This window comes from Mauremys mutica, chromosome 2 (assembly GCF_020497125.1).
Source record: "Mauremys mutica isolate MM-2020 ecotype Southern chromosome 2, ASM2049712v1, whole genome shotgun sequence".
In the NCBI taxonomy this organism is placed as follows: Eukaryota; Metazoa; Chordata; order Testudines; family Geoemydidae; genus Mauremys; species Mauremys mutica.
The window spans coordinates 85,555,262-85,582,841 of NC_059073.1; the positions used below are offsets into that span (position 1 = coordinate 85,555,262).

Here is a 27,580-nt window from a genome sequence, read left to right on the forward strand (position 1 = left end):
TTTAAAGAGCTCCTGATGGAGCCATATTGGCCTCTTATTAGTCTTCCTATCTTTTCTTTGCATTGGAATAGTTTGCTATTACACCCTTAATACCAAGTCCTTGAAACTGCCAGCTTTCCTGAATTTCTTTATCCCTTCGATTTTCTCTTAGCTACCAGTTCTCTCAGTTTGTTAAAGTCTACTTTTTTGAAGTCCATTATCCTTATTCTGTTGATCTCACTCCTTCCTTTCCATAGAATCATGAAATTATACATTTCACGATCACTTTCACCTTCAGATTTGCAACCAATTCCTTCCTCGCATATGGGAGAACGGGCATGAATCATACAGCACTACAGATGCTTGAAATAATATTAAATGACAAAACATTATGACATTTTGATTCTACTTACTTTAATTTTACTTAATTTAATCTGATCTTTCCCCTTTACTAGGACATTTCTGAAATGGAGAGCAGGAAGCAAGATGTCTGCTCTATCTACATGAAAAAAGTCTGGCTCAGACACCAAGCAAGACATCGACAGAATCTGAGACGTCCTAAATGGACTGTCAGGTGCTTATTGTGTTAATGCATATGAATATAAATTCATTTATCTGGCTAAGTTGTTCTGAGTGTTAGTCTTAGCAACTTTGGATTAACACATCCGATTCTTTTGCTGCTTGCATTGTTTGTTGCTCACAACTTACTGACACAAGGAAGCAATAGAAGTACCATAGCTTTACGTGGGCACAGTTTGGTTGGGGAAAAAAAAATTGCTAGCTCAGCAAAGTCCTGATCCTTTGAGATGCTTAGCACCTCCTCTGAAGGACACTACCCTCAACATTCAATAAAGCCAGAAAGTATTTTGTATCTTGGAGAACTGGGCCCCAAATACTGAACTGACATTTCTGGAATTTCAAGCTTTTCCTCTATGTCTGATAATGTCCCTGTTAGAGTTTCCTGGTGTTTCGAAGGGCCTTCCAAGGAAGGGAAAGGAATCTAGGAGTTTAATGACAGCAGCACCCATGACCAGCTGATGTAGGGTATGAGTTTTATTCCTGATTGTCAGTACAAAACATTTAGCCTAAGTATTTCATATGCCCTCAAAAGAAAGTGGCACTAATTTTTAAAGTTAAAGGGTGAATACCACTTATCACCAGATACCAGCATCTGTTGAACAGCTAGGTTACATGCAGTAAATACAACACGTTGGCTTCATTACTTGGTATGCTTTTGTAGGTGATATGCTAGATAGAGCAAGTCCATAGTACAGTTCTGAAGTATTGTGTTATATAATGGCAACTGTGTCGTTAGTGTAGGTTAATGAAGAGGGGTAGATAGTAGCAGTTGGCTGTATGTACATACTGTTGGTTTGAACAATGTTTAAAGATGCTCACCAGTGATGTCTGGAATTACAAGAAGTATTGAAAACATGAACCTAACAGACAGCTTCCCAGTGTGTCATTTTCATCTATCTTTAATTTCCATTCCTTTCACTGTTTTCATGTTATCAGAAAGGTGCTGATTGCAGATGAGACAATTCTTAGTCCTTGTGTAAAGCAGTCTATTTCAGGGAATCACTGTAAGCACATGAACATATACAGTATCATGTGTGACTGGGTGGCTCAGGGCAGGGATTTTGGTAGTGACCAAGTGGTAAGTATTTCGTTATCTGTCCATCGATAATATTGATTTAGTGGAAAAGCAAAAGCAAAATGTCCAAAATATGATGGACTACATATTCAAAATTTTTCATTCCTCTGGTATGCAAAACGCAACAGTCAAGCTCATGCATCTATTTTCCAACTTCAGTACAAAAAAGGGCACAAAATACACAATATTGAGTGTTTGTCTCATTTCAACACATTTCAGAAGTGGATGGAAGGTGCTCAAAAGCAGGTAGGAGGTTAGGCATGCAAATGAAATATGCACAACTTTGTGAACAATTTTCATTGCATTCAGAAATTCTAATAGACTAAAACCCTCAAATAAACAAGAACAAGAGGCTATTTGGGGCTCTTTCCACATATTTATGGACACAGTCACCAACCACGCTGGGAATATTTCCTTAGTCCTGAGGAGAGGAGAAAAGTCAACGCTGGCTTCTGCCTGACTGTCCCTTTCTGACAAAACGGTCACTTCAAATGAAAGTTCTAATCCTAGCATGAACAGCAACACAAAGTTTCATTCAACATGGCTTTAGTTATCATATAGAAACATTTTATAATATGATTAATAGATTCATAGATTCTAGGGCTGGAAGGGACCTCGAGAGGTCATCGAGTCCAGTCCCCTGCCCTCATGGCAGGACCAAATATTGTCTAGACTATCCCTGATAGACATTTATCTAACCTACTCTTAAATATCTCCAGAGATGGAGATTCCACAACCTCTCTAGGCAGTTTATTCCAGTGTTTAACCACTCTGACAGTTAGGAACCTTTTCCTAATGTTCAACCTAAACCTCCCTTGCTGCAGTTTAAGCCCATTGCTTCTTGTTCTATCCTTAGAGGCTAAGATGAACAAGTTTTCTCCCTCCTCCTTATGACACCCTTTCAGATTCCTGAAAACTGCTATCATGTCCCCTCTGTCTTCTCTTTTCCAAACTAAACAAACCCAATTCTTTCAGACTTCCTTCATAAGTAATGTTCTCTAGACATTTAATCATTCCTGTTGCTCTTCTTTGTACCCTCTCCAATTTCTCCACATCTTTCTTGAAATGCAGTGCCCAGAACTGGACACAATACTCCAGGTAAGGCCTAACCAGCGCAGAGTAGAGCAGAAGAATGACTTCTCGTGTCTTGCTCACAACACACATGTTAATGCATCCCAGAATCATGTTTGCTTTTTTTGCAACAGCATCACACTGATGACACATATTTAGCTTATGGTCTACTATAAACCCTAGATCCCTTTCTGCCGTACTCCTTCCTAGACAGTCTCTTCCCATTCTGTATGTGTGAAACTGATTGTTCCTTCCTAAGTGGAGCACTTTGCATTTGTCTTCATCCTGTTTACCTCAGACCATTTCTGACCCTAGCCTCCAAAGCAGTTGCAATCCCTCTCAGTTTGGTATCATCTGTAAACTTAATATGATAAATATGACCAGATCATTGAACTGGAAGTAACTTGCCAGACCTTCCAGGCTTTGTTATTAATGGCAGCCCACATAATTTTACTAAATTACTAAATTTGCAAACACATACATAGAAGAATGCCCTCTTCTCCGAAGAAGTGAGCTGCAGCTCACGAAAGCTCATGCTAAAATAAATTTGTTAGTCTTTAAGGTGCCACAAGTACTCCTGTTCTTTTTGCGGATACAGACTAACACGGCTGCTACTCTGAAACCTGTCTCTTGATTTATGGTGTTTGTGGGGACTGAAACTCTCCACCACTGGCCTTTTTCAGACCTAGAAAAGAGTCAACTCAAACTTTTAGAGCTTATATGCTTTTCCCCCTGAAGGCTTAAGGTTTGTGTGCACATAGTACACATTGCCAGACTGATGCCAGGCATTTTTTGCATGTTATTATAGTTTTGAACAATTAACTGGATTCATCAAGGGATAAAAAGAGTAGATTTCTGGGCTGGAGGGGGTGATCTGTGCAGTGTTTAATGAATAAATGCTCTTTCTGCAACTGAATAAATCCTCTTTCTGCACCTAGCAGAAAATGCCAAAGGAGGAGTTTTAACAAATGCTTACAGTGATAATCTCTGAACTATGTTATTTATAGTAAAAATGTGTACAGTATCAGTATATCCAAAGGAGTGCCACAGGGATCTGTCCTGGGTCTGGTGCCAGTCTACATTTTCACTAATGATTTGGATAACTGGGTGGAGATTACACTTATAAAATTTGTAGATGACAGCAAGGTGGAAAGGGTTGCAGTCATTTTGGAGGACAGGATTAGAATTCAAAATGACCTTGACAACTTGGAGAACTGGTGGTCTGAAATCATCAAGATGAAATTCAATAAAGGCAAATGCAAATTACTACACTCAGGGAGGAAAAAAAATCAAGTGCACAAACTATAAAATGGGGAATAACTAGCTAGGTAGTAAAACTGCAGAAAATGACCCTGGGCTTAGAGTGAATCACAAATTGAATATGTTCCAATAATGTGATGCAGCTGCAAAAAAAGACTAATATTCTGGAGTGTATTAATAGGAGTGTCTTATGTAAGACACAGAAGGTCATTTTCCCACTCTGCTTGGCACTGGTGGGGCCTCAGCTGGAGTACTGTGTCCAGTTTTGGGCACCACACTTGAGGAAAAGATGTGGACAAACTGGAGAGAGTCTAGAGAAAAGCAACAAAAATGACGAAAGGTTTAGAAAACTTGCCCTATGAGGAAAGGTTGGAAAAAATACTGGTCACGGTTAGTATTGAAAAAAGAAGACTGAGCGGGGGACCTGATAACAACCTTCAGCTATGTTAAGGGCTGTTATAAAGAGGATGATCAGTTGTTCTCCTTGTCCACTGAAAATCAGACAAGAAATAATAGGCTTAATCTGCAACGCGGGAGATTTCGGTTAGATATTAGGGAAAGCTTTCTAACAATAAGGATAGTTAAGTTAACTTCCTGAGAAGTTTCCTGGGATGCTGCTTTGACACTGCAGGGTCAGGTAATCATGTCACCTGGTACTGGACACCATTTTGGACTTCTAGGGTTTTTCCATTAAGAGGTGGTGGGTGTCAAACTGGGAAACAAAGGATTCCCGCCATATGTAAATCTTATTTAAGGCTGGGGAGTAATCTTGGTTTGTTCCTCTCTGAATCCCCACCCGAGATGACTGCCTGAGACATCTAAAGGTATGTCTACACTACAAAATTAGGTTGAATTTATAGAAGTCGGTTTTTTAGAAATCGTTTTTGTACAGTGGATTGTGTGTGTCCCCACACAAAATGCTCTAAGTGCATTAAGTCGGCGGACTGCGTCCACAATACCGAGGCTAGTGTCGACTTCTGGAGCGTTGCGCTGTGGGTAGCTGTGGGTAGCTATCCCACAGTTCCCGCAGTCTCTGCTGCCCATTGGGATTCTGGGCTGAGATCCCAATGCCTGATGGGGCAAAAACAGTGTCGCAGGTGGTTCTGAGTACATGTCGTCAGGCCCCCCCCCTCTCTCTCCCTCCCTCCATGAAAGCAACGGCAGACAATCATTTCACACCTTTTTTCCTGGGTTACCTGAGCAGACGCCATACCATGGCAAGCATGGAGCCCGCTCAGCTCACCATCTCCGTACGTCTCCTGGGTGCTGGCAGACGTGGGACTGCATTGCTACACAGCAGCAGCTCATTGCCTTTTGGCAGCAAACAATGCATTATGATTGGTAGCCATCGTCGTCATATTTCTGGGTGCTCTTTTAGCCGACCTTGGTAAGATAGGTCATGGGCGCCTGGGCAGACATGGGAGTGATTCAGCCAGGTCATTCCCATCTTCTGCCGAGCACCCAGGAGATGATGATGGCTAGCAGTCCTACTGCACCGTCTTCTGGCGAGCAGCCAGGAGATGACGATGGCTAGCAATAGTAATGCAGCATCTTCTGCCAAGCACCCAGGAGATGACGATGGCTTGCAGTTGTACTGCACTGTCTACTGCCAGCCTAAGATGTAAAAGATAGATGGATCAAAACAAGAAATTGACCTGATTTGTTTTGTGAAATCAACGGCCTGCTAAACCCAGGGTTTTGAATTCAATCCTTGAGGGGGCCATTCTGTATGACAGTTGTTTATGTTTCTTCTTCATGCAAAGCCACCCCTTTTGTTGATTTTAATTCCCTGTAAGCCATGTCATCAGTCGCCTCTCCCTCCGTCAGAACAACGGCAGACAATTGTTTTGCGCAAAACCAGGCGAGGAGGCGATGGCAGCACGGTGACGAGAGGGACATGGTCATAGACTTCTCACAAAGTACGGGCCGGGCAATGTGCCCCAGCAATGTGCATATCATGCCGATGAGCTCTGCAAACATGCTGGCCAAACAGGAAATGGAATTCAAAAGTTTGCAGGCCTTTTCCTGTCTACCTGGCCAGTGCATCTGAGTTGAGAGCGCTGTCCAGAGCAGTCACAATGGAACACTCTGGGATAGCTTCCGGAGGCCAATACCGTCGAATTGCGTCCACACTATCCCAGATTCGACCCAGCAAGGCCAATTTCAGTGCTAATCCCCTCATCGGAGGTGGAGTAAAGAAATTGATTTAAAGAGCCCTTTAAGTCAAAAAAAAGGGCTTCGTTGTGTGGACGGGTCCAGGGTTAAATCAAGGTAACGCTGCTAAATTCGACCTAAAGTCTTAGTGTAGACCAGGCCTAAGAAACAAAGACAAAAGGGAAACGGTGTGTGTGGGGGAGAAGAGTACGGAACCCAGGCTAGGATTGGTGTCTGGCCTGTGAAGGATATACCTGGAGTTTTAAGCTGTAAGCAAGAGCTGTCTGGTCACAAAGAAATTCTGCAATCTGCTTAAAACAACATTTAGGATGAGAAATTACTATTTATAGCCAGTTTCTTTAGTACACCTCTACCCTGATATAACGCTGTCCTCAGGAGCCAAAAAATCGTACCACGTCATAGGTGAAACCGCGTTATATCGAACTTGCTTTGATCCACCAAAATTTGCAGCCCCACCACCCCAGAGTGCTGTTTTACTGCGTTATATCCAAATTAGTGTTATATCAGCTCGCGTTATATTGGGGTAGTTTATTGAACGTAGTATATTGAACGTAGTTTGCGTTTGTTTTAATTGCTCAGTAATCTGCTTTGTTCTGTTTGCTATCCCTTATAATCACTTAAAATCTACCTTTTGTAGTTAATAAACTTGTTTTTTGTTTATTCCAAAACGATTTGTGTAATTCATAACTGGGGGGGGGAGCTGTGCATATCTTCCTCCACATTGAGGGAGGGTGCTGTACAGATGAGTTTACGCTGTACAGATTTCTGTGCTGCACAAGACAATATAATTTTGGTATTACACTCCAGAGAGCAATTCCCTAGCTGAAAGTCTTCCCATGCAGCACTGATTTCAGTACCAGTGTCATTCTTCAGCTGGGTGCGTCCCTATCTGTGTGTGTGTATGCAGCAGGACAGAGTGAGGGGGCCCAGGCTGGTGGAACGGGTGGGCTCAGTGGAACTCCAGTACATTAGGTGGCACCCCAGAGGCAGGGGGGGAAACCAGTCAGACCCTTCTTGCAACTTTTCAGATGCAAATGGCAGGACTGTTAATTCAACACAAGGAGATAGACTTACATTTTCCGCCTCCTTATTCCATAATGTTAGCTCCATCTTTGGGCTTCTGTTATAAGCATGATTTCAGATTTTTCATGTCATCATTCATTCCAATTTCTTTTGTTTCCAAAAACTTTGCCATAGGTTCCATAACAAAGAATGATAAGTCCAGCATCCTTGTTTTGAATTACCCAACAGCATGGAATAAACTGTATGATGTATCACTTTGTATTGGATTTTGTACATGCAATCTGAGCATTATATATTTTGTAATTTATCAAACGTTATAAATTAAAATTCTCTTCCCCACACCTGTCACCCTGAAGTCGTATGAACTCTGAACACAAACACAGGAATTGCCATATATACTGGGTCACACCTGGGGTACACCTAGTCCAGAATCCTAACACTGATAGTGGCCAGCAACAGATGTGGTGAGGAAGGTGTAAGAACCCTGCAGTAGGCAGATGTGGGATATTCTTCTCCCCACTTGGGCCTCTTCCTGGTGTGTAATAGTTAGACATTGGTTTAATCCCTGAAGCATGAGGTTTAATATCCCTTCCAAAATGTTAATTTTGTGTTCAACTGAAATCAACACTTTTCTTTGTGGTGTAAGATTTGCCAGTATGATCTCAGTGTTAGACATGTTTGTTTGAATAAATGTTGTTAACTTTATAAATTAAAAAAAAAAAAAAACTAAAAAGAAAAACAATTTATACTATAACTCCTCATGTGAGTTATTTTCCCCATATGTTAAACAAGTCTTTGGCAAGTAAACTCAAAACCTGTGGAATTAGCTTACAGTGGAGTTCAGAGATGCTGAATTACTTCTTTGTAAATCAAAATTAAAGAAGCTAATTTAAAATGACATCATCATCTTAAAAAAATTACATCTCTAGCTGAAAATTTTCACCTGTTCTTGTTAAAAGTGACACCTAATATTATAACCCAGAGAGAGTTGTCTCTTTTGTGTGTGTGTGTGTGTGTGTGTGTGTGTACACACACACATTTTTACTGCTGTTCTTGGTATATCAGTTTCCTGTGTTTACCTAAGTCTTTCACACAGCAACAAAGGAAAGGAAAATTGGTTAAAAAAATTAGGGAAATGTAGTTGTAAAACCACTAAAAAGTGCAAGGGAAATTAAGAGCAGGTGAAGTACCTGATAATTTTAATAACCCACTATTTAAAAGTTACTAGATTTCAGATTGTCCCCTTAAACAGCCTGTAAAGGTCCACACATAGGAATGAAATTCACTTCTGCAGAGGTTCAATATAAATTCCTTTGTGCCACTTAAGTGTCCCTTTAAGGACATATAAGAGCTTGCCTGGGTTTGCTGCATGAGGCTGAACTGGAACATGAGTACACATTATATTGCATATTAATTTCTTTTTATTCATTCTCCCATTTCTTTGTTCCAATTCTTGATTTTTTGTTCACAGTTTATAAGAAAATAAACAGGACCACTGACTGTAGAAGTTATCTTTTATAAGAAATTACTAACTAGAGCAGATGAATAAAAAGTTGGCTGCTTTTGGAAAGGCATTTTCTGTGCCCCCCATAGTCAGAGGAGCTGGGTCTCCTCTGCCCCCTCCCCTTCCCCAGAGGAGATGACTTACGGTTGCCAACCCTCCAGGATTGTCCTGGAGTCTCCAGGAATTAAAGATTAATCTTTAATTTAATATTATGCCATGTGCTGAAACCTCCAGGGGTCCATCCAACCAAAATTGGCAACCCTAAGCTGGCTCTCCACCCTTCCTCCCCCTGCAGCCAGTGGTGCTCACTCTCCCTGTGCCCAATCCGGAGGAGTTCTGTGCCCACACTGATTGGGGGGGGCTTGCCCCTGCTTGCCCGCCCCCCCCATACACACACATGCCCCTGAACTAGAGAGGTTGTCAGATGTGTGCCTCTGAAAGGATGGCCTTCAAACTTCATTCATTCACTCTGTTCCTAAAGGAAAAGATAGAAATTCCTGAAATTCTGACAGGACAGGGTTAATATTGGTGGTAGTTTTCTAGAGGAAAACAATGGAGAGAGCAGTACCTTGATATATGGATTAGATGACTTCAAAGTAGCTACACACTATGACTGACAGAAGCAGCAATGGTGCCGAAGAAGTGAGCTTTAGCTCACGAAAGCTCATGCTACAATAAATTTGTTAGTCTTTAAGGTGCCACAAGTACTCCTGTTTTTTTTAGGTTTCTTATGTGCACTCTCACCACAAGAGTCAAAAAGCAATGGAAAGCTGGGTCAGCAGATAGGTCACTCTTGGCAGTTTTCTTGCATATCTGCAGCATCCATTGAAAGAAAGTAAACAGCCTCAACCAACACTCAGTTGGAAAAGGACTTTTCCTCAGCCTCCCTACAGCAACTTGTTCTTTGCTTAAAAACAAAGGAGAAAAATATACACTTTTTTTTTAGCATCTTGAAGTAGGCCAGCGTATGCCCTGGTTGTTATTTAACATGTTTGTGGCTTAATATATATAGTTAGCTAATGTTTTGCCAATTGAAAAGACTGGTAACACCATAAATTTTTTAAAATTAGCTAACAGGAGAGGGTGGGAGGGAAAGACTCAGAGAGGAGAAGTGGTTTGTGTCTATGTCGGCAGGGAGGGGCAGTGTTTAGTCTGTTTTTGAAAGGCTTTTCCCCAAAACACAAGGTTTCCCCCCAAGATGTCTTCCTCCTCCACTGAACATCAATGAAATTGGGTGCAGAGAGTAACAAGGTTTATTAGTCTCTCTTCCCCTCATCCATTTGTAACTTTACAGATCTGTTCTGTTTGCAGAATGAACTAATGGCAACAATAACCAAAATCCAATGTCACTAATAATAATCTCTTTTGCTGAACTCTTGAGAAGCAGTTTGGTCAAAACTTTGCTTGCCAAACATTGACCAACAACTGTTCCCAGCTGCCAGCAATTACTCACTATAAGCCTTTAAATACACTAAGCTTCTACCAGTGTTTTTCATGAAATCAACAGTGTTCTGGCTCTCTTTCACTTTTCAAAACATTTTATGTTCCAGAAAGGACAAACAAACCCCACCTCCCAAAAAGGTGGAGTCAATGGCACTTGAAATCAACAGCAGTTCTGCTAGTTCTGAAGCAACATCTGCCTCACTCAGAAAAACGAAGAACTAATATCACAGCTATGTACTAGTCACCGTATTTTAGAGTAAAATAATAGATCTTATATTAAGGACTTCATTGATTTTCATTGCATATGCAACATTCACATAACACATAAATAACAAAAAGCCTTAGTACTTGTACTGTGGTTTTCCTCTTCAAAGACCTTCATAAATAATACCTAATCCTCATGACACCCTGAAAGGTAAGAAAATGCCTATTATCCCCAATTTTACAGATGGAGAAAATGAGGCACGGACTTGACCAAAGAGGGAATAAATATCACAGCCAGGATTTCCTGGACTTCCTGATTCCCAGTCAGGTGCTTAATCTACTGGTCCATACCTGTGCACCTATGGTAAGTTACAGTGTCCAGGGCTATGGCAGGGGGTTGGGGCCCTGGAGGGGGTCAGGGGTGCAGGCTCCAGCAGCGTTTACCTCAAGCAGCTCCCACAAGCAGCAGCATGTCCCCTATCCGGCTCCTATGCGGAGGCATAGCCAGGCGGCTCTACACACTGCCCCGTCTGCAGGTGACACCCCTACAGCGCCCATTGGCTGCGGTTCCCTGCCAATGGGAGCTGCGGGGGCAATGCTTGGGGCAGGGGCAGCGCACAGAGCCCCTTGGCTGCCCCTACACTTAGGAGCCAGAGGGGGGACGTGCCGGCTGCTTCCCAGGAAACCACTTGCTCTTGCACCCCCTGGTTTGTAGAACCTATGGCTACCAGTAAAGGTTTTTGTAAGACCTGTTTGACTTCATGTGAGTAATAAGAAAGAGCCAAGTGAGAGATTTGTTGCTACTTACCAAATCTCTTGTAACCGAAGGACTGCACCTCCTCCTCTTCTGCAAAGTCGTCTACAGAAAGACAGATGCACAGATTTAGTACTAAGATTAGATATGAAGGCACAAAAGTTTGAGAGTATACAACAGGTTACTGGACATTGTATTCGAATGGTGAATTGGTTTTATCAATATTACTGCTTGCTGATGTATGAAAATATCTCAAACTTTTCTCTTTCCACTATTAATCTTCCACCCCAATCTTTGGCTACTGCATGATATTTCGATCCTTTTTTCTCTCTGAGTCACCAGCAGAAATCCAATTGATAAGTTATCATCATCTGATGGCTGTTCAGGGACTTTTATTAAATTGATTGCTAGTCTTAGTACAGATTTTAGCAGACAAATAATCCCTCATCACAACTGGCACTTAGTGCATCTTTGTTGGCAGTCTCAGCAAGGCAAAGGAATAAGTAGGCACAGAGACTGAACCACCTTTTAACCCGTACATGGGAGTCTCCTCCAGGTCAGGGCAGAGGCACATTAGCAAGATCTTTTGGGCTAGCTTTCACTACTGCTTGCCTGTGCTGTGCTTTTCCTATGAATAAAGAGAAGGCTTCAGTTGCTAGGGCTGTCAATCCATCACCTTTCATGAACACTAAATTCACTTGAAGAGATAAACCTCATTCAGACACGGGCAACAGAACTGACAAGCTGGTCAAGTTCAAAAAGGTAGCAGAAATAAGAGTATTTAGTCATTTTCATCTTGACTTGGGCACAGGGAGTAAGAGGTTGGTATTTAGACCTTTAGCTTGTCATTAATTTCATCTCTCCCCTCACTTTCTCCTGCCAGTAACAGCACAAAGGAAAGGATTATGACCAACACAAACAAGCAACATCACTACTTTAAAAAAAAATGTATATAACATCCCTCCACCAACCCTGCCCTTTCTCCCATCCCCAGGAGGGCATTTCCCATTTGCAGCCCCATTTTCCACTGCTCTGGAGCAGAGTTTCACCCCTTCCCACATCAACATCGGCAACGTGCCCAGATGGGGTGTACGCATACCTGCCACACCTAGGGCATCTGGAGCAATTACAAATCTTCACCAAGAGCTCACCTTAGGTCAGCCCCCTAGGAGGCTGACACCACTCTCTAGGCGTGTGACACACAGAGATGGCCATCGCTACAAAGTACACTAACCCCCACCAACGTCCTTCCCAAGACAAGTCATAACAAAAAGAAGTAAACAGGAATACCAGCCAGTATCTGGACAGAAGGTCACCAGAAAGCTTCATTCAATCAGGTGCAATCACAAAATAGGTATGTTATACAGGCCCCAAACAAACGCTCAGCCTCATGCAGTTCAGTGCAAAATCTGCGTTCAATAGGCCATTCAGTCTCATTGCCAATGAGTCAACCAGCCAGGTCTGCATCACAGAAATCTGTCTGGTTGACTTGGTAGACAACTGCTACCTCACCTGGCTTTGCGATCCCCTCCCAGGATACGTTATTCACTACACAGCCAGACCTAGAGAGGACAAATCTGGAGATGGAGCATAGTCATTCATTTCCCTTTCAGGCTCAAGATCAAGAAAAGGACACTCAAATCAAAATCCTTTGAGGGCATCCACTTACTCTTGCCCAGAGACAAGACTAACCTAGGCATACTACTAATCTATTAACTTCCAAACATCAAATGCTCGCAGGTGAGGTGATGGAGAAATTGCCTGACATGGCGATGACGTTCACTGAATTTATCACCTTGCAGGGCTTTAACAGTCACACAGCTAATGCCTCTGACAGGACAGATCAAAACCTCCTAATTCTAATTCTTCACCTTACATTTCTTACAGGCAGTGCCCACCCATCACACAGCTGCCCATACCCTGATCTGGATCCTGAGTTGGATGCGTATGTAAGGAATGCAAGAATTTGCGGCAGCTTCTTAAAAGACTTTTCAAGGCAACAAAAAACCATGTCCTCAAACTCTCCTGAAACCTGCCAAATTCCAAAATTTATACTTTGAAAACTCTACCCAACAAAGAGGCCGATCATCTCATGGCAAATGCTAATAAATCAAAGTGATCACAAATCAGTCAACATTCAGCTTCCTCACACACCCCAAGCGTGCTCATTCACTACACAGAGCTTTGGAAAAACTGCCACTCTGGTGTGCAAGAAAGAGCTGCATAACACAGGCTTCAGTTCAAGACTGAACTCGTTTCTCTCCCAATTTTTCTATCATGGTGGACAACACAACCACATGCCTGGTAACTCAAGGCTACAATCTTGACTTCATATTTGGCTTGGCCTTCCACTTTGACCCACACAGCCAAGCCATGGCTAAATCTTGCCGCTTCTTCCTAAAGATCCCATCATTCCTCTCTGCCAAAGTCTTGTGCAAGCCCTGATCATCTTGCCCCTTAACTACTGTAATCTCCCCTTCTCCGGCCTCAATGCCACGACAGCATCTCCCTCAAATCCAAGTGCTGCTGCTAGGATCATCATCTCTGACTCCTCACCGGGAAGAGACCTTGATAGGTGTTGAATTAGGCTCTCAGAGAACTCTTGGGGGAAAAAACAGGTGCTTAGAAGTGACAGACTAAAACTTAAGATAATTAATATAATGATAAATAATTTAAATGGACAGGTTGGACAGGGCTGAAAATGTCACTCAGAGAAGGGACTCACTGTTTCAGATTTACTGTATCTGGAAAGATTAATGGAATTAAAAGTATTTTCTTTTTCTTGTTAAAAAGTCTCCTAGAAAGGCACATGAATCAGATCCAAAAGGACCCAGGGGTGAGAAATGTTCATACTTCCTTTAGAGAAATTAATGTCTTTTTTGTTGGAACTAAATGTCAAAAAGATATACTTTATGTGGAAAATTGTTATTGTGCTCCTTTTATGAAATGTGGGCCAGGGGAAAGCCTAGGTGGCACCTTAATGCATAACTGCCCTATTCAGCTGGAAACAAATCTGTCTGCATTCCTTTCAGACCCTTTTAGCGTATTACTGCTGATCTGCTTATTGGTTGTAGTTTTCCCATTTTCCCATTGCAGTTCTAGTTGAAAGGCAAAATTTGGCCCTGGTACAAATGAGCAAAATTCCATTCAGGTGATATTTATTAGCTACAACAAAATACACATAGCTATGTTTGAAGTGCAGTCCTGCTCTGTGACTCAAATATGGCATTGTGAAGTTCCATGTTTACTGTCTCAATCATTTAAACATCAGATGTGTTCAGTTTACAAGTGTAAAGATAGGAGGAAGGGGTTTAGAACAGCTAATCCTGCAAACTCAATAGGGACCTGAGAGTCAAAATAGAATTTTCCCCCTTCTCACATATCAGATAAGAACATAAAAATGACCATCCTGGGTCAGACCAATGGTCCATCTGTCCCAGTATCCTGTCTTCCAACTGTGGCTAGTGCCAGATGCTTTATAAGGAATGAAAAGAACAGGGCAATTATTGAGTGATCCATCCCCTGTCTTCCAGTCCCAGCTTCTGGCAGTCACAGGTCACAGTCACAGGGACACCAGAGCACGAGGTTGCATCCCTGACCATCTTAGCTAATAGCCATTGATGGCTCCATGAACTTATCTAAATCTTTTTTTAACCCAGTTATACTTTTGGGCTTCAAGATATCCTTTAGCAACAAGTTCTACAAGCTAACTGTGCATTATGTGAAGAAATACTCAATTTTGTTTGTTTTAAACCGACCGTCTATTAATTTCATTGGGTGATGCCTAGTTCTTGGGTCATGTGAAGGGGTAAATAACACTTCCTAATTCACTTTCTCTACACTATTCATGATTTTATAGACCTCTATCATATCCCCGCTTAGTCATCTCTTGTCCAAACTGAACAGTCCCACTCTGTTGCCCTTCTGTTGTAACTCTTCCAATGCTAATCCATCTTTTTGGAGATGGGGTGACCAGAACTGCAGGCAGTATTCCAGGTGTGGGCATGCCATCAATTTATATGGTGGTATTATGATATTTTTTGACTTATCTATCACTTTCCAAATGATTTCTAACATTCTGTTAACTTTTTTGACTGCCACTGTACACTGAGCAGATGTTTTCAGAGAACTATCCATGACTCCAAGACCTTTCTCTTCAGTGGTGACTGCTAATTTACACCCCATCATTTTGTAGCTAATTTAATCACATGTAATAAAGATTCAGCAGACCTAATTGAGCCTGATAGCTGTGCACAGATATAACCAATTGAAAATTAGCAAATAAGTCATTTAATGATGCATAAGAAGAAACAGAACCTCTCTCTCTCTCTCTCTCTCTTTCTTCTTTGTCTTGGCTCTGCAGTGCCAATATGAGTTAAAAGTAGTAAACAAAATATATTGTGTCATTAATGTAGGCAAATTCATGTCTAAATATATAAAAAAGAATGGTTATGTTGAACGAGATGTCATTTATATAGTTGTTTTTCTGAGGCAAACAACTTTCATACAGTACAACGAAAGTGTTGACGAATCAAAGAAGTTTATGGGTGATATTCAGTTAATTAGCTACGCTTGTTTGCTGAAAGTCCCACCTCCTTCCCCAAAACACTAGATGGACTGTATAAGTCATTTCATTACTCATGTTTTGCCCAATAGCATTGCCAGTGATTTGAACATACAGAAGAAAGATCCAGTCAGAAAAATGAAGAGACATTCTGAGAGAGACTTTTCCATCAGTGATATAGGTACATCCTTGCATTTCTACACCAGAACCTCACTTACTGCTTAGCCCTGAACTACTGAAGACAATGGGAGTTTTGCAGTTGGGATGGGATGACAATTGGATCTGAATAGGATAAAAACCTTGTTGGGAAATCATTGGAAAGCAAGGGCTCAGATTAAAAAACTTTGAAACACTTGGGCAGCAACCACACCTCACCTGACTCTGATGGTAAATTTTGGTAACACTTCAGATATAAATTGTTATTCTCACATCTTTCATAAACATAGTAAGAGAGTTAACCAAGTTACAGTACCAAGCTTAAAAGGGAGAGGAAATAATATGGCAGTTCAATGGGGGATTAACACAACTAACAGAGGGAGTTCATTTAATCTAAAACAAATTAGACTCTGGTTTGATTAATTTGCTGGAACCAAAGTAAAAATCTGGTGAATAGAACTGCAGTTTCTGCTTCCTTGTTTTTAGAATCTTCAATATGTTATTCATGGGCCACTTGTGACTCAGTTTGAACTCAAGAAGAAAGATAGATTTGGGCTGGAGCCATAAAGGATGCCAAACCCATCCTAGTCATATAACCCATAACCACTCCACTTCTCTCTCTCTTCACTGGCAGTGTGTCAGAGCTGTAAGTTCTTTGGATTCAATATGACTTTAGTGGAATTGTTACAATTTTACTACTGTGTTTTATGAATGTCATTCAGAATGTGTTATGGAAAGCAGCTAGTGTGTATGTCCAGTTGCCATCTCTCAAAAGCAAACAGCCAAGTGACTTAAATATATTTAACTAATGAAATAATATTGAGGACCTGAAATACTTTTGGACCAAATTCTACCTTGATAGACTTCTAGAACACTTGTACACACATTAACAAGGGTATAATCTGACCCTTGGTTTAAACCGTTTAAGTTAAAACAGCAGAATTAAGGAAACAAAAAATTTTCCACACCAGATTTCAAAACCAAGTAAAGATACAGTTCAAGGAATAATGAAGAGATTGGGACTGAAAACTGTGATGCCAGTTTCAGTTCAGATTTGAACAGCTAGTTTATAAACCCCATAAAAACTGGAATTACAGTATATTTGTTACTCAGTCATAAGTACTGCATTGGTAATTCACTTTAATAATACTAATTTCTAGTAACAATGACATCCACTCTGTTTCCTTTAAAATAAATCTTTCTATAATGTCCATTTTCAAACAACTTTAATGGTTTTGACCCTGAGTTAAGAATTCTCTACTAGTGTGTCTCATACCCAGTCAGGAAGTACCAATTCTAGTGGCAAAAAGTTCAGTCTCTACTTATTGAATCTTAGGCCTTTTTGTTAAAGGTGCAAACTTGCATGACTGTGTATTTTTTGTAACACTAATATCTGTGCACAAAGAGGACAGACACAACCAATTCATTTATTACAAGTTGCTGAATAGTCATCAGATATATACGTACTTGTGGTGACTATTAACCTACCCCAGATTCTCAAAGATCCTTGTAGTTGGAGTTAGGCACTTAAATAACTTTGAGGACCTGGGGCCCTAGTCCTTCAAAAAACTGACCTAGAGATGACACTGAGCCAGCAGGAGCAGAGACAAGCAGCTGCAGCAGGGACTTTTGGTTGCTGATGGTGTTTTCAGTGTTCAGCTGCTTTTCACAGCCACATGTTCTCTCCACTGTGCGTGGATTGGCTGTTCTCTCCATTCCTGCCATTCTCTCCTCTGCAGACTATTCACTTCCACCTTACTGCATCTGCCCTTCCACGCTCCCCTTCTTCCCTCATTCTTCCTTGCTACCTACCATTAAAACCCCTCTCTTTTCCTTTGTTTAGCTAATCCCCTCCCAACAACCCCCCCATTAAAAAAAATCAGTAGCAACAAAATCATGAAACTAACGTGCCATTTTCAAACACATCATTCACTCTGCTTATATCTTATAGTCCTTCTCCCCAGACCGTTGGCTGACTTGTTCCTTTAGATTTTAAGCTCTCTGGGGCAGGGATTGTCTCTTTTTCTGTGTCTGTGCAATGCCTAGCAAAAAAAGGCTCTGATCTCATTGGAGCCTTGGCACCCCTGTAATACAAATAATTAATGATAAATAGCTGAGGCTCAATTGCTCATTCCCAATTCTCTGAGTCATCTCACCCTCCAAGAATCCATCCCTCAACCCCTATTGGTCTCACTCACACAGAAATTCACTTTTGTTCTTAAAGAAAAAAAAATCCCACTAAAAGTTTTACTTAGGAGACCCATCCATAACCACACATCAAACACAGAGAGAGACCATTATATAATGAAGACTAGAATACTTCTCTTGAACAAACCAGCCTCTTCGCCAATCAGTGCACTGTGTCAATCAGTGCTGAGACCAGGAGCTGCTGCACTGTGCAATGTCAAAGTTTGAAACTAACAATTAGAATCTAAGGCCTGAATTTTAAATCAATTTGTATTTCAGAATAATAATTTGAGAACAGATCCCCTAGGTCTTATTTATGAACTGAAAACTATCATTTTCTATGAGCAGTTTATAGGACTCAATTAACAACGTTAAAGCATGGGCTACATTTTCCTGATTAATATATTGCTATACTAATTCCATAATTCATCTACTTGTTTCCCAGTCATGTCTCAGTCTTCACCTCCAATTTACAAACCAAAATGGATTGTAATTTTAGAACGGGGAAGGTTAACCCCAAAGAGAATTCATGTTATGTTTAGTCCATGCTTATATAATGCTACATTCAACATATTAAGGGGATCAGATTAACTTCTAGTACCTGGTAGACACATTTAATATATTTTTGCTCTACTGGGTGGTCATGTCTGTCTCTTCAAGGGAGAACTGTGGAGCACAATTATTCTAGGAATCTCCCACGATGACTGGACACCTGTATTGTGGGGTATTTTAAAAATCAATTTTGGATTTATCTTATCTTCCAGCCATCTTTAATTCCAATTATTTTATGTTTCCTTTAGTTTCAACATGCATATATTCACTTGCTGACCTGGGGATTGCACCCCTATGCATGACTGCATGCTTCCCTCCTTGTCTTAAAACTTAAACAAGCAGTGATGTTTGGACTGATTTTGCTCTAACAGTGTAGATCTAAACAAATAGAGCTAAAGATTCATAACAATGGGCCAAATTCTGCTCTCAGTTATACCAGAGTCAGTCTAGAGTAATTCCACTGACTCCCGTGTAAAAGAAAAAAAAAATCCCAGTGGATCTAAATTCTAAGGCCCTATTCTCCCTACATTGCTCACAGTCACAGCTCTGCATGGCTAGGGAAAATAGAATATTGAGATCATCATGCACAATTCTAATTAATTCTGAAAATCCTTTGTGATAATTAATTTGCACGCTACTTAATTATATTTAACACCATTTATATACAGTAATTTTCCTATTTATGTTGTTCTTTTTTTTTGATCTCATGACAATGTGCCTTCTTGTATGTTGCCAAATGAGAATACCCTTCAAGCTCATGTTTGCAAGATCCCGTCTCTCTCTCTTCCTGTCAGAAATTTCAAAAACCCTTCTATTCTGCCAACCCATTCCAGCTATAATGACCATATGCTGGCAAAGCTTTGGGTTTGTTCTGTGTTGTATCATACGTTTATTGTACCTGCCCATGCCATTAGATTGTAAAGGCTGCATCCTGTTACATGTGCAGCACAGGTGGCTCATTGTACATGCATGCCTGGTACATTTATGGCACTACACACATATACTAATCTATATGAGGAGATTCCAGGATTGTCACTTGAAGCTCTGAATGTTTGTTGTGTCTGTGTGACATGATGGAAACAGCTCCAAGCATGGTTGAGAGCTCCTTTTGTTCAGAATATCACCAGAATGAATCATCACTAGGATCTGAGATCTGTTACTGTCCAATTTTTAAGCCATTTTACAAATTACGCCTGTGCAAGTGTGGGCTTTCAGGTACAGCAAGGCAAGAGTCCTAGACTAGCGTTTCTCAAATGCGGCCACCATGGCCCCATGTGGCCACCAGGGGCTTTTCTTGTGGCCACAGCCTCCTGGGCAGTGATTGGAGTGGAGCAGCGGAGCCACAAACACCAGGGGAGCAGGCAGCCAGTGGGAGTTCCCCACCTTCCCAGGGATGGTGGAGTTCAGGCTTCTGGCTTCAGCTCTGGGGTGGCAGGCTCTGTCCTCCGGCCACACGGCAGCAGGCTCCATCCTATGGCTGCGGGGCTTCGGGCTCTGGCCCCAGCCCCGGGCTCACTACCCCATTGCCCCTGCTACCTCTCCTGGCCCCCTGCTGCCTCCCTACCCACCTCCCCATCCAAGACTTAATTTGTCCTCTAGCTTATCAGGGCTGAGTAAGTCTGTTCTGAAAAGTGGTATTTGTATGTTTGTTAATTATCACTTTTCACTATCTTCTAGCTATCAAGTCTGCTGCTGTGAAAAGTGATATTAAACATACAAATATCACTTTTCACAGAAGCAGACTTACTAGCTAGCAAGTCATAAAAAAGCAACCAAAAAAAGCAAAAAACACAAAAACAACTAAGAACAAAAGACAAGAACACGCAAAGCACCTTATTTGTGTTTCTATTCTGTTTAGATCCAGTAAAGAAGACATACAACTGTACATTATTTTTATTATTAGGTCTGCAAAAAACCCTACATAAATAAATTACACTGATTGGCCCTGTATATGTGCATATTTATTTGTTTTTTTCCTAAAGTTAATTAAGTATTTTAGGAAAAAGTGTGAGAGAGGCCACCAGCAAGCATTCATGGCCACAATCCGAGACCACCAAAATTTTTGTTGTGAGAACCCAGGTCCTAGACCATTGTGATATCAGAGGAAAGTCAACCACAAACCCCTGTTACTCTACAGCTAATTTGCATGCAACAATTTCACTGGTTGTATAAGAAAGTAATGCTCCATCTGTGCAGTCTAAGCCCAACCGCCACAGTTCTTACAGCAAGGTCTTTCAGCTACTAGTACTATAACAGCTAAGTTAAGGTTACTGGGTCATTTCACTCTAATCTTCTGATTTCAGTTGCTGATAACTTTCCAAATCTTTTATCTACTGGGCTGAAATTTCTGAAATGTTGTCTCTGCCCAAGAAAGATGTGTTTGCAGAAAGACCATGCAGCTATTTTTGAATACAAGGAGAATGAAGGAGATACACTTGTGTCTTAAATTTTTTAAAAACAGTTCTATCACCAAAGTGCCTGGGGACAGAAAACTGAAATTTGGAACGGAAATAGTAATCATGTAAGAGAATTCTTTGATTGTTAAAAATATATCTTTATACAATGATTGGCTGCATTTTGTATGTACGCATAACAACTTTTGGTGCATGTTTAAATTTTAAGAGAGAAAAAGGTTTGCTCGTGAAATGTCTCATGGCTCTATGCAAGATCATAACAGGAGTGACTGTAACTGTAGGAGCCATACCTCATTCACTGTCCAATAAAATGCATACTGAATAAAGCAAAGAGTGCACATAAGCTTGGTTTATTGAAAACTTTATGTACCACGTTTCTTCTAAAGCAAGTCAATTCATACTAATGAAGAAGGGCTCTGAAGCAGCAGTTCGCCAGATTCATCCCTGATATAACTATTGACTTCAGTGGAACTATACCAGGGATTAATCTGGCCATGTGTCTCACTGAGCGTGCAGTTTTTAATTTGAGAGTGCACTTTGCACGGGGCAGGTCATTCTGGTCACATACTTTTCCTCAAATAATATATCAGACATTCCTCACCCCCACCAAAGACCTTTGATACACATGTAGTATCCCATAATCCTGTGTATGTCAAACAAGCAGACTTCAAGAAAGTAAGTGATATGAGAAGTACACAGTAAACCATAACATATTACTATATTTGACATCAGAACAATTGTGATAAATGTGTATTGCCTATTGATTCATTTGAAACAAAGAAGTTCAGAAATATCCAGTTGAACACTCAGTTTTAATGGCATCTTCTTTCCCTGTGTTAAATTGGGCGCAATGTTTTTGAACATGCGTTGTTGTTTGAATACGTGAAAGTTGTCTTAGACAACAAGTATGGCTTCATAACTCACAAAACATCTACAATTTTAGAAACTGAGAAATATTATTAGGTAAAGATACAGCTAACCCTAAGGCAGTCAAATCCCTTTATAAATAATGTGACATTATTAAAAAGCAACGTTTATGAGCTCGGTTTAGTTTACTGGAAATAAATCTGGCAGTAAACTAAACATATATTTCAATTTATTTTACTGATTTAAGACCCAACATATTAAGAATTCAAGCAATGGAAAAATATAATTTATTCCTTACAAATATCTAATGATGTAATTATTTTGATACTCTTCTGTTCTCCAGGGAGGGTAGATACGGGAATAGAGACAGCTGTTTACCGCATTCAGTAGATCAACTATGTGGTTATTCATGAGGAGAATGTGTGATTACACTAGGTTCAAAAGCTCTAGCATTATGCAAGCACCAAGTTTAAATGGAGAATGTGGCAAGCCAAATATGTATGTTAAAGAGGCAATAGGAAAATATAGAGGCAAAATTTTATTTTGGCAGTATTTAGGACTTCTATACTCTTGCAGTACCAGTTGATTTGATGTCTGATGTTTTCTATTAATACTGTAGTTTAAAGATTTTATTTTACAAGGTTTATTATTGGTTTCCATTGTTCTGAACAAAATAAAAAAAATCAAGCAGTTGTAAAACTTCTTAAAGAAACATAGTGGTTAGGGACTAAAAAGGAGTGTGAAGCTTTCCAGTAATGCTGCATTTCTGGAGCAACCAACACTAATTTATAGAAGCCATAACAGCTTCTCACAGTGACATTTCTGCCCTTAGCAGAGAAAAGCAATGGGCTACAAATCATACCAGCTCAAATTGCGTATCCATTGTAAATCAATGGCAAAACTCCTGTCAGCTTCAATGGGTGCAGGATCCTGTCCAGTGTAACACTCAGCAAGGTACTTCCCCTTCCCTCCACCCCAAAAAAGAAGAAACAGCTAGAAAATAAGTGAGCAAAGCATCAATGCCAACATGAGAAGAAACACTGAATTAAAGATTGTAAAATCAAACACATACGGTTTTAAATTTGCTATTTCCACTATTTAACTTTGTTTTTGCCACTTGAAATCTGCCAGTGAAAGGTGCTATATAAAGAGACAAGGATGATGATGGCGGGGATTACACTAGTGCTGCTAGCAATAAGGCAGTGACAAACGTTTGGCACTAGTGGTCTGTGAATAAAAAATATTGTTAATAAACTGCAGGCTCCCCTACAGACACCTTGTCACAATGCCAAAAGTTATTTAAGTAGTGTGTGTGGGTTCACAAAACAAAAATAAAAGCAACCACACTCATCCCTTTAGGGAGCTACTCTGGCATGTGAATAAATGATCACATCGCTTGCTGTATGCGGCTCTGGAAACTAAGTGTAACTATCCTGATGTTTCTGGCCTGTTGGCATCTAAGTTCTAAACTGGTGCCCAACTGCAGGTTTGCTGGTATTTTTAAAAGTTTATTTTTGTCTCTGAGAAAAATTGAACTTGAATCTTGCAAACTCACAAGTACTTCCTAAATGTTCTCTAGTGTTCTTGGATGCTTTTTTTGTAACCTTGCCCAGAGTATAGGGTTCTATGCTTCGCTGTCAGCTCTCACTTTTCATAAACAGGAGGGCTTCTTGCAAAGCCCTAGTACATCTTTATTAGATTAGAACGATAGCAATTTGCAGAGCTACTTCTGTATTCGATTTAAAAAGCTCACTATCTGATCCCTCTTAGTCACGACTTTATAGGACATGAGCAGGGCCAACTGGTGTGTTGTGTAAAAGCAGCGGGCGTTTCACCCATTTAACGCCAGGGGATGGGGGACGACTTTAAGTTTCAGCTTTAACAGATGCAAAAGACCAAATATTTTCCAGTCAGTGGATCTTGGGGTGAAGGATGCCAAATACATTTCACAAGCCAGTTAAACCTCCACTGGCACCTAATCATTGCCAGATGTTTAAAAGCAACACCAAGAACATCACGAAACACTGGCCAAAAAAAGAAAAAGCTGCTCTGTTTTCTAAAACTTCAGGGGAGTGGGGAAAGGAGAAAACTAAAAGATAGGTGGTCAGGAAATACGTGCTGGGGAGAGCAGAAACGGTGAGGAGGGCGAGTGCTCCCCTCTCCTGACCACGTTACATTTGAAGCAGGACGCCGTAAACAACTGCTTAGGGACTGGTCTCAAGTTTGCTTTAGAAACTCATCCAGGGCAGCTTTCCTCATAAGTGTAAAGAGAAGGGGGGGGGGAGGTAACCCTCCCCCTGGCCAGTTAGTGCAAGTTATCATTCCCCCCAAGGCGGTTTGCAAAGAGATTTCCCGGCACGGCAGGTATCTCCCAGCGCAGCAAGCCCCGCATGTTAAAGCGCGGCTAGATCCCCGCACACCGCTCCCCACCCCCGCCCCCGCTTACCTTTCATGTTGGCGCAGGAGCGGGGCACATAGGGAACTTTCCGAGCCTGGGGAAGCGAAGTTTGCTCCTGAGCTCCCTCACTGCACTTCCATGGTGCGCACCCGCGGCGGGGCAGCTGGCGCAGGAGCCTCTCGCTCTCCCTCTGCCTCTGGGCTCGGCAGCCGCCGGGACCTGGAGTTTCCAGCACGAACCCGACCCGCCTGAACTCACACGACCAGCCCCCGCCCCTCCCCTCCGGCTCAGCTGGGAGAGGAGAGAGCTCAGCCGCGGCGCTCTTCTTGTGGCCACCCCGCTCCCCCCTTGGCCAGGAGAGCGAGGCCGGGAAGCCCGAGGGGGGAGGGGAAAGCCGTCCAAGGAAGTTCTCCTAACACCCCCCGCCCGGAATGGCCCCAGAGGAGGGAATGGCTGAGCCCGGCCTCAGCCACCACCTGGCTGCTTTTCTAGAGGGGGTTCCTTAGACGGGGTGGGGCTGGGAGGCAAGTGAGGTCCAGGCAGAGGCTCCCCCCACACTGTAAGGAACGGGGAGCAGAGCGGGTGGGGAGAAGAGCCCCCCCCCACCTTCAGTTGTGTTCATTTCCAGTATTCCCAAGGAGCACCAATGAGCTAATGAATGCTTTGTGCCTTGACAGCCCCTGTCCCCTGAAGATCTCAAAGCACTTAAGAAGTGAGCTGTAGCTCACGAAAGCTCAAGCTTCAATAAATTTGTTAGTCTTTAAGGTGCCACAAGTACTCCTGTTCTTTTTGCGGATACAGACTAACACGGCTGCTACTCTGAAACCTTAAAAATCTAAGTATTCTTTTACAAATGGGGCACCTGAGGTACAAGGAGATTAGGCTGGGACCTCCAGTGAGCTCTCCAGAGATGGACCCCTGCACTTGCATGGACTCAGTGATCCACCGCTACTCAGCCTAGTGCAGGATTGAGACCTAAGGTCCTGATCCTGCACCTTAGAACACACAGGCCCTAGGTCCATGCATCCTAACTCAGATGATTGGGGCCTCAGTTATTTGTTCAAAGTCACAGATCAAATCAGTGACAGAATTAGAATAGGACTTTTTGATTAGATCCTAAATTCACCAGGATGGAGATACATTATAATACCATCCAGTCCTTTGTTATAACCAGTAGACCACCCTGTCTCTGCAAAACATTGTTCTTTACCAATACAAAATAAAAATCTACTTCAAGAAGAGGAAGAACCATTCATATCTATACCACATGCATCAGAAAGACTTGTGCCCAGACTCTGAAAAGACTGACACACATGCTTAACTTTACACATCAGGCTTGTCTACACTGTGTCACAGTTCAGACTTAAGGGGGTGTGAATTGCAGAACCCAGGAAAGTGTTAGAATCTAAATGCCCCATAGTTAGCACTAACATAGTCCTCTTTCAAATAGGACTGTGTTAATGAGACAGGCACCTTTTAGTTCACACCAGCAGCATCCACATGAGGAAATTAAGTAGCAAGGTTTTTGCAATTCACACCCCCCTGTATAGCTTTCACATTGCCACTGTGAGTAACCCTATTGAAATTAAATGGATTACTCACAGCGCCAAAAGTTAAGTAACTCTTTGCAGAATTAGAGAATTAAAGGCAAGCCATCTTTTATTTCTTTAGCTCAAATACTCTGGCAAAACTGCCATTACATCAAGTGGAATCATAGAATCATAGAATCTCAGGGTTGGAAGGGACCTCAGGAGGTCATCTAGTCCAACCCCCTGCTCAAAGCAGGACCAAACCCAACTAAATCATCCCAGCCAGGGCTTTGTCAAGCCTGACCTTAAAAACCTCTAAGGAAGGAGATTCCACCACCTCCCTAGGTAACCCATTCCAGTTCTTCACCACCCTACTAGTGAAAAAGTTTTTCCTAATATCCAACCTAAACCTCCCCCTCTGCAACTTGAGACCATTACTCCTTGTTCTGTCATCTTCTACCACTGAGAACAGTCTAGATCCATCCTCTTTGGAACCCCCTTTCAGGTAGTTGAAAGCAGCTATCAAATCCCCCCTCATTCTTCTCTTCTGCAGACTAAACAATCCCAGTTCCCTCAGCCTCTCCTCATAAGTCATGTGCTCCAGCCCCCTAATCATTTTTGTTGCCCTCCGCTGGACTCTCTCCAATTTATCCACATATTTCTTGTAGTGTGGGGCCCAAAACTGGACACAGTACCCCAAATGAGGCCTCACCAGTGCTGAGTAGAGGGGAATGATCACATCCCTCGATCTGCTGGAAATGCCCCTACTTATACAACCCAAAATGCCATTAGCCTTCTTGGCAACAAGGGCACACTTTTTAGTCTTTGTTAATTTGTTAGTCTTTAAGGTGCCACAAGTACTCCTGTTTTTTTTTAAGGGAACACTGTTGACTCATATTCAGCTTTTTGTCCACCGTAACCCCTAGGTCCTTTTCTGCAGAACTGCTGCCCAGCCATTCGGTCCCTAGTCTGTAGCAGTGCATGGGATTCTTCCGTCCTAAGTGCAGGACTCTGCACTTGTCCTTGTTGAACCTCATCATATTTCTTTTGGCCCAATCCTCTAATTTGTCTAGGTCCCTCTTTATCCTATCCCTACCTTCAAGCGTATCAACCATTCCTCCCAGTTTAGTGTCATCTGCAAACTTGCTAAGGGTGCAGTCCACACCATCCTCCAGATCGTTAATGAAGATATTGAACAAAACCGGCCCCAGCACCGACCCTTGGGGCACTCCACTTGATACCGGCTGCCAACTAGACATGGAACCATTGATCACTACCCGTTGAGCCTGACCGTCTAGCCAGTTTTCTATCCACCTTACCGTCCATTCATCCAGCCCATACTTCTTTAACTTGCTGGCAAGAATACTGTGGGAAACTGTATCAAAAGCTTTGCTAAAGTCCAGAAATAGCACATCCACTGCTTTCCCCTCATCCACAGAGCTGGTTATCTCATCATAGAAGGCAATTAGGTTAGTCAGGCATGACTTGCCCTTGGTGAATCCATGCTGACTGTTCCTGATCACTTTCCCCTCCTTTAAGTGGTTCAGAATTGATTCCTTGAGGACCTGTTCCATGATTTTTCCAGGGACTGAGGTGAGACTGACTGGCCTGTAGTTCCCTGGATCTTCCTTCTTCCCTTTTTAAAAGATGGGTACTACATTAGCCTTTTTCCAGTCATCCGGGACCTCCCCCGATCGCCATGATTTTTCAAACATAATGGCCAATGGCTCTGCAATCTCATCGGCCAACTCCTTTAGCACCCTCAGATGCAGCGCATCCCGGCCCCGTGGACTTGTGCTCGTCCAGCTTTTCTAAATAGTCCCGAACTACTTCTTTCCCCATAGAG

General features: G+C 41.9%; 1 protein-coding gene across 1 annotated transcript in view; it reads right to left on the minus strand.

Moving 5' to 3' along the window:
• Positions 1-24,473, minus strand: part of COLEC12 (collectin subfamily member 12) — a 140,175-nt gene extending 115,702 nt beyond the window's left edge. The window contains exons 1-2 of the mRNA XM_045007923.1: positions 24,254-24,473; positions 11,122-11,172 (exon numbers count right to left, since the gene is read on the minus strand). Of these exons, the coding sequence (XP_044863858.1) occupies positions 11,122-11,172; positions 24,254-24,260 (58 nt within the window). The 5' untranslated portion in view covers positions 24,261-24,473. The remainder of the gene's footprint in view (positions 1-11,121; positions 11,173-24,253) is intronic.
• Between the last annotated feature and the right edge of the window lie 3,107 nt (positions 24,474-27,580).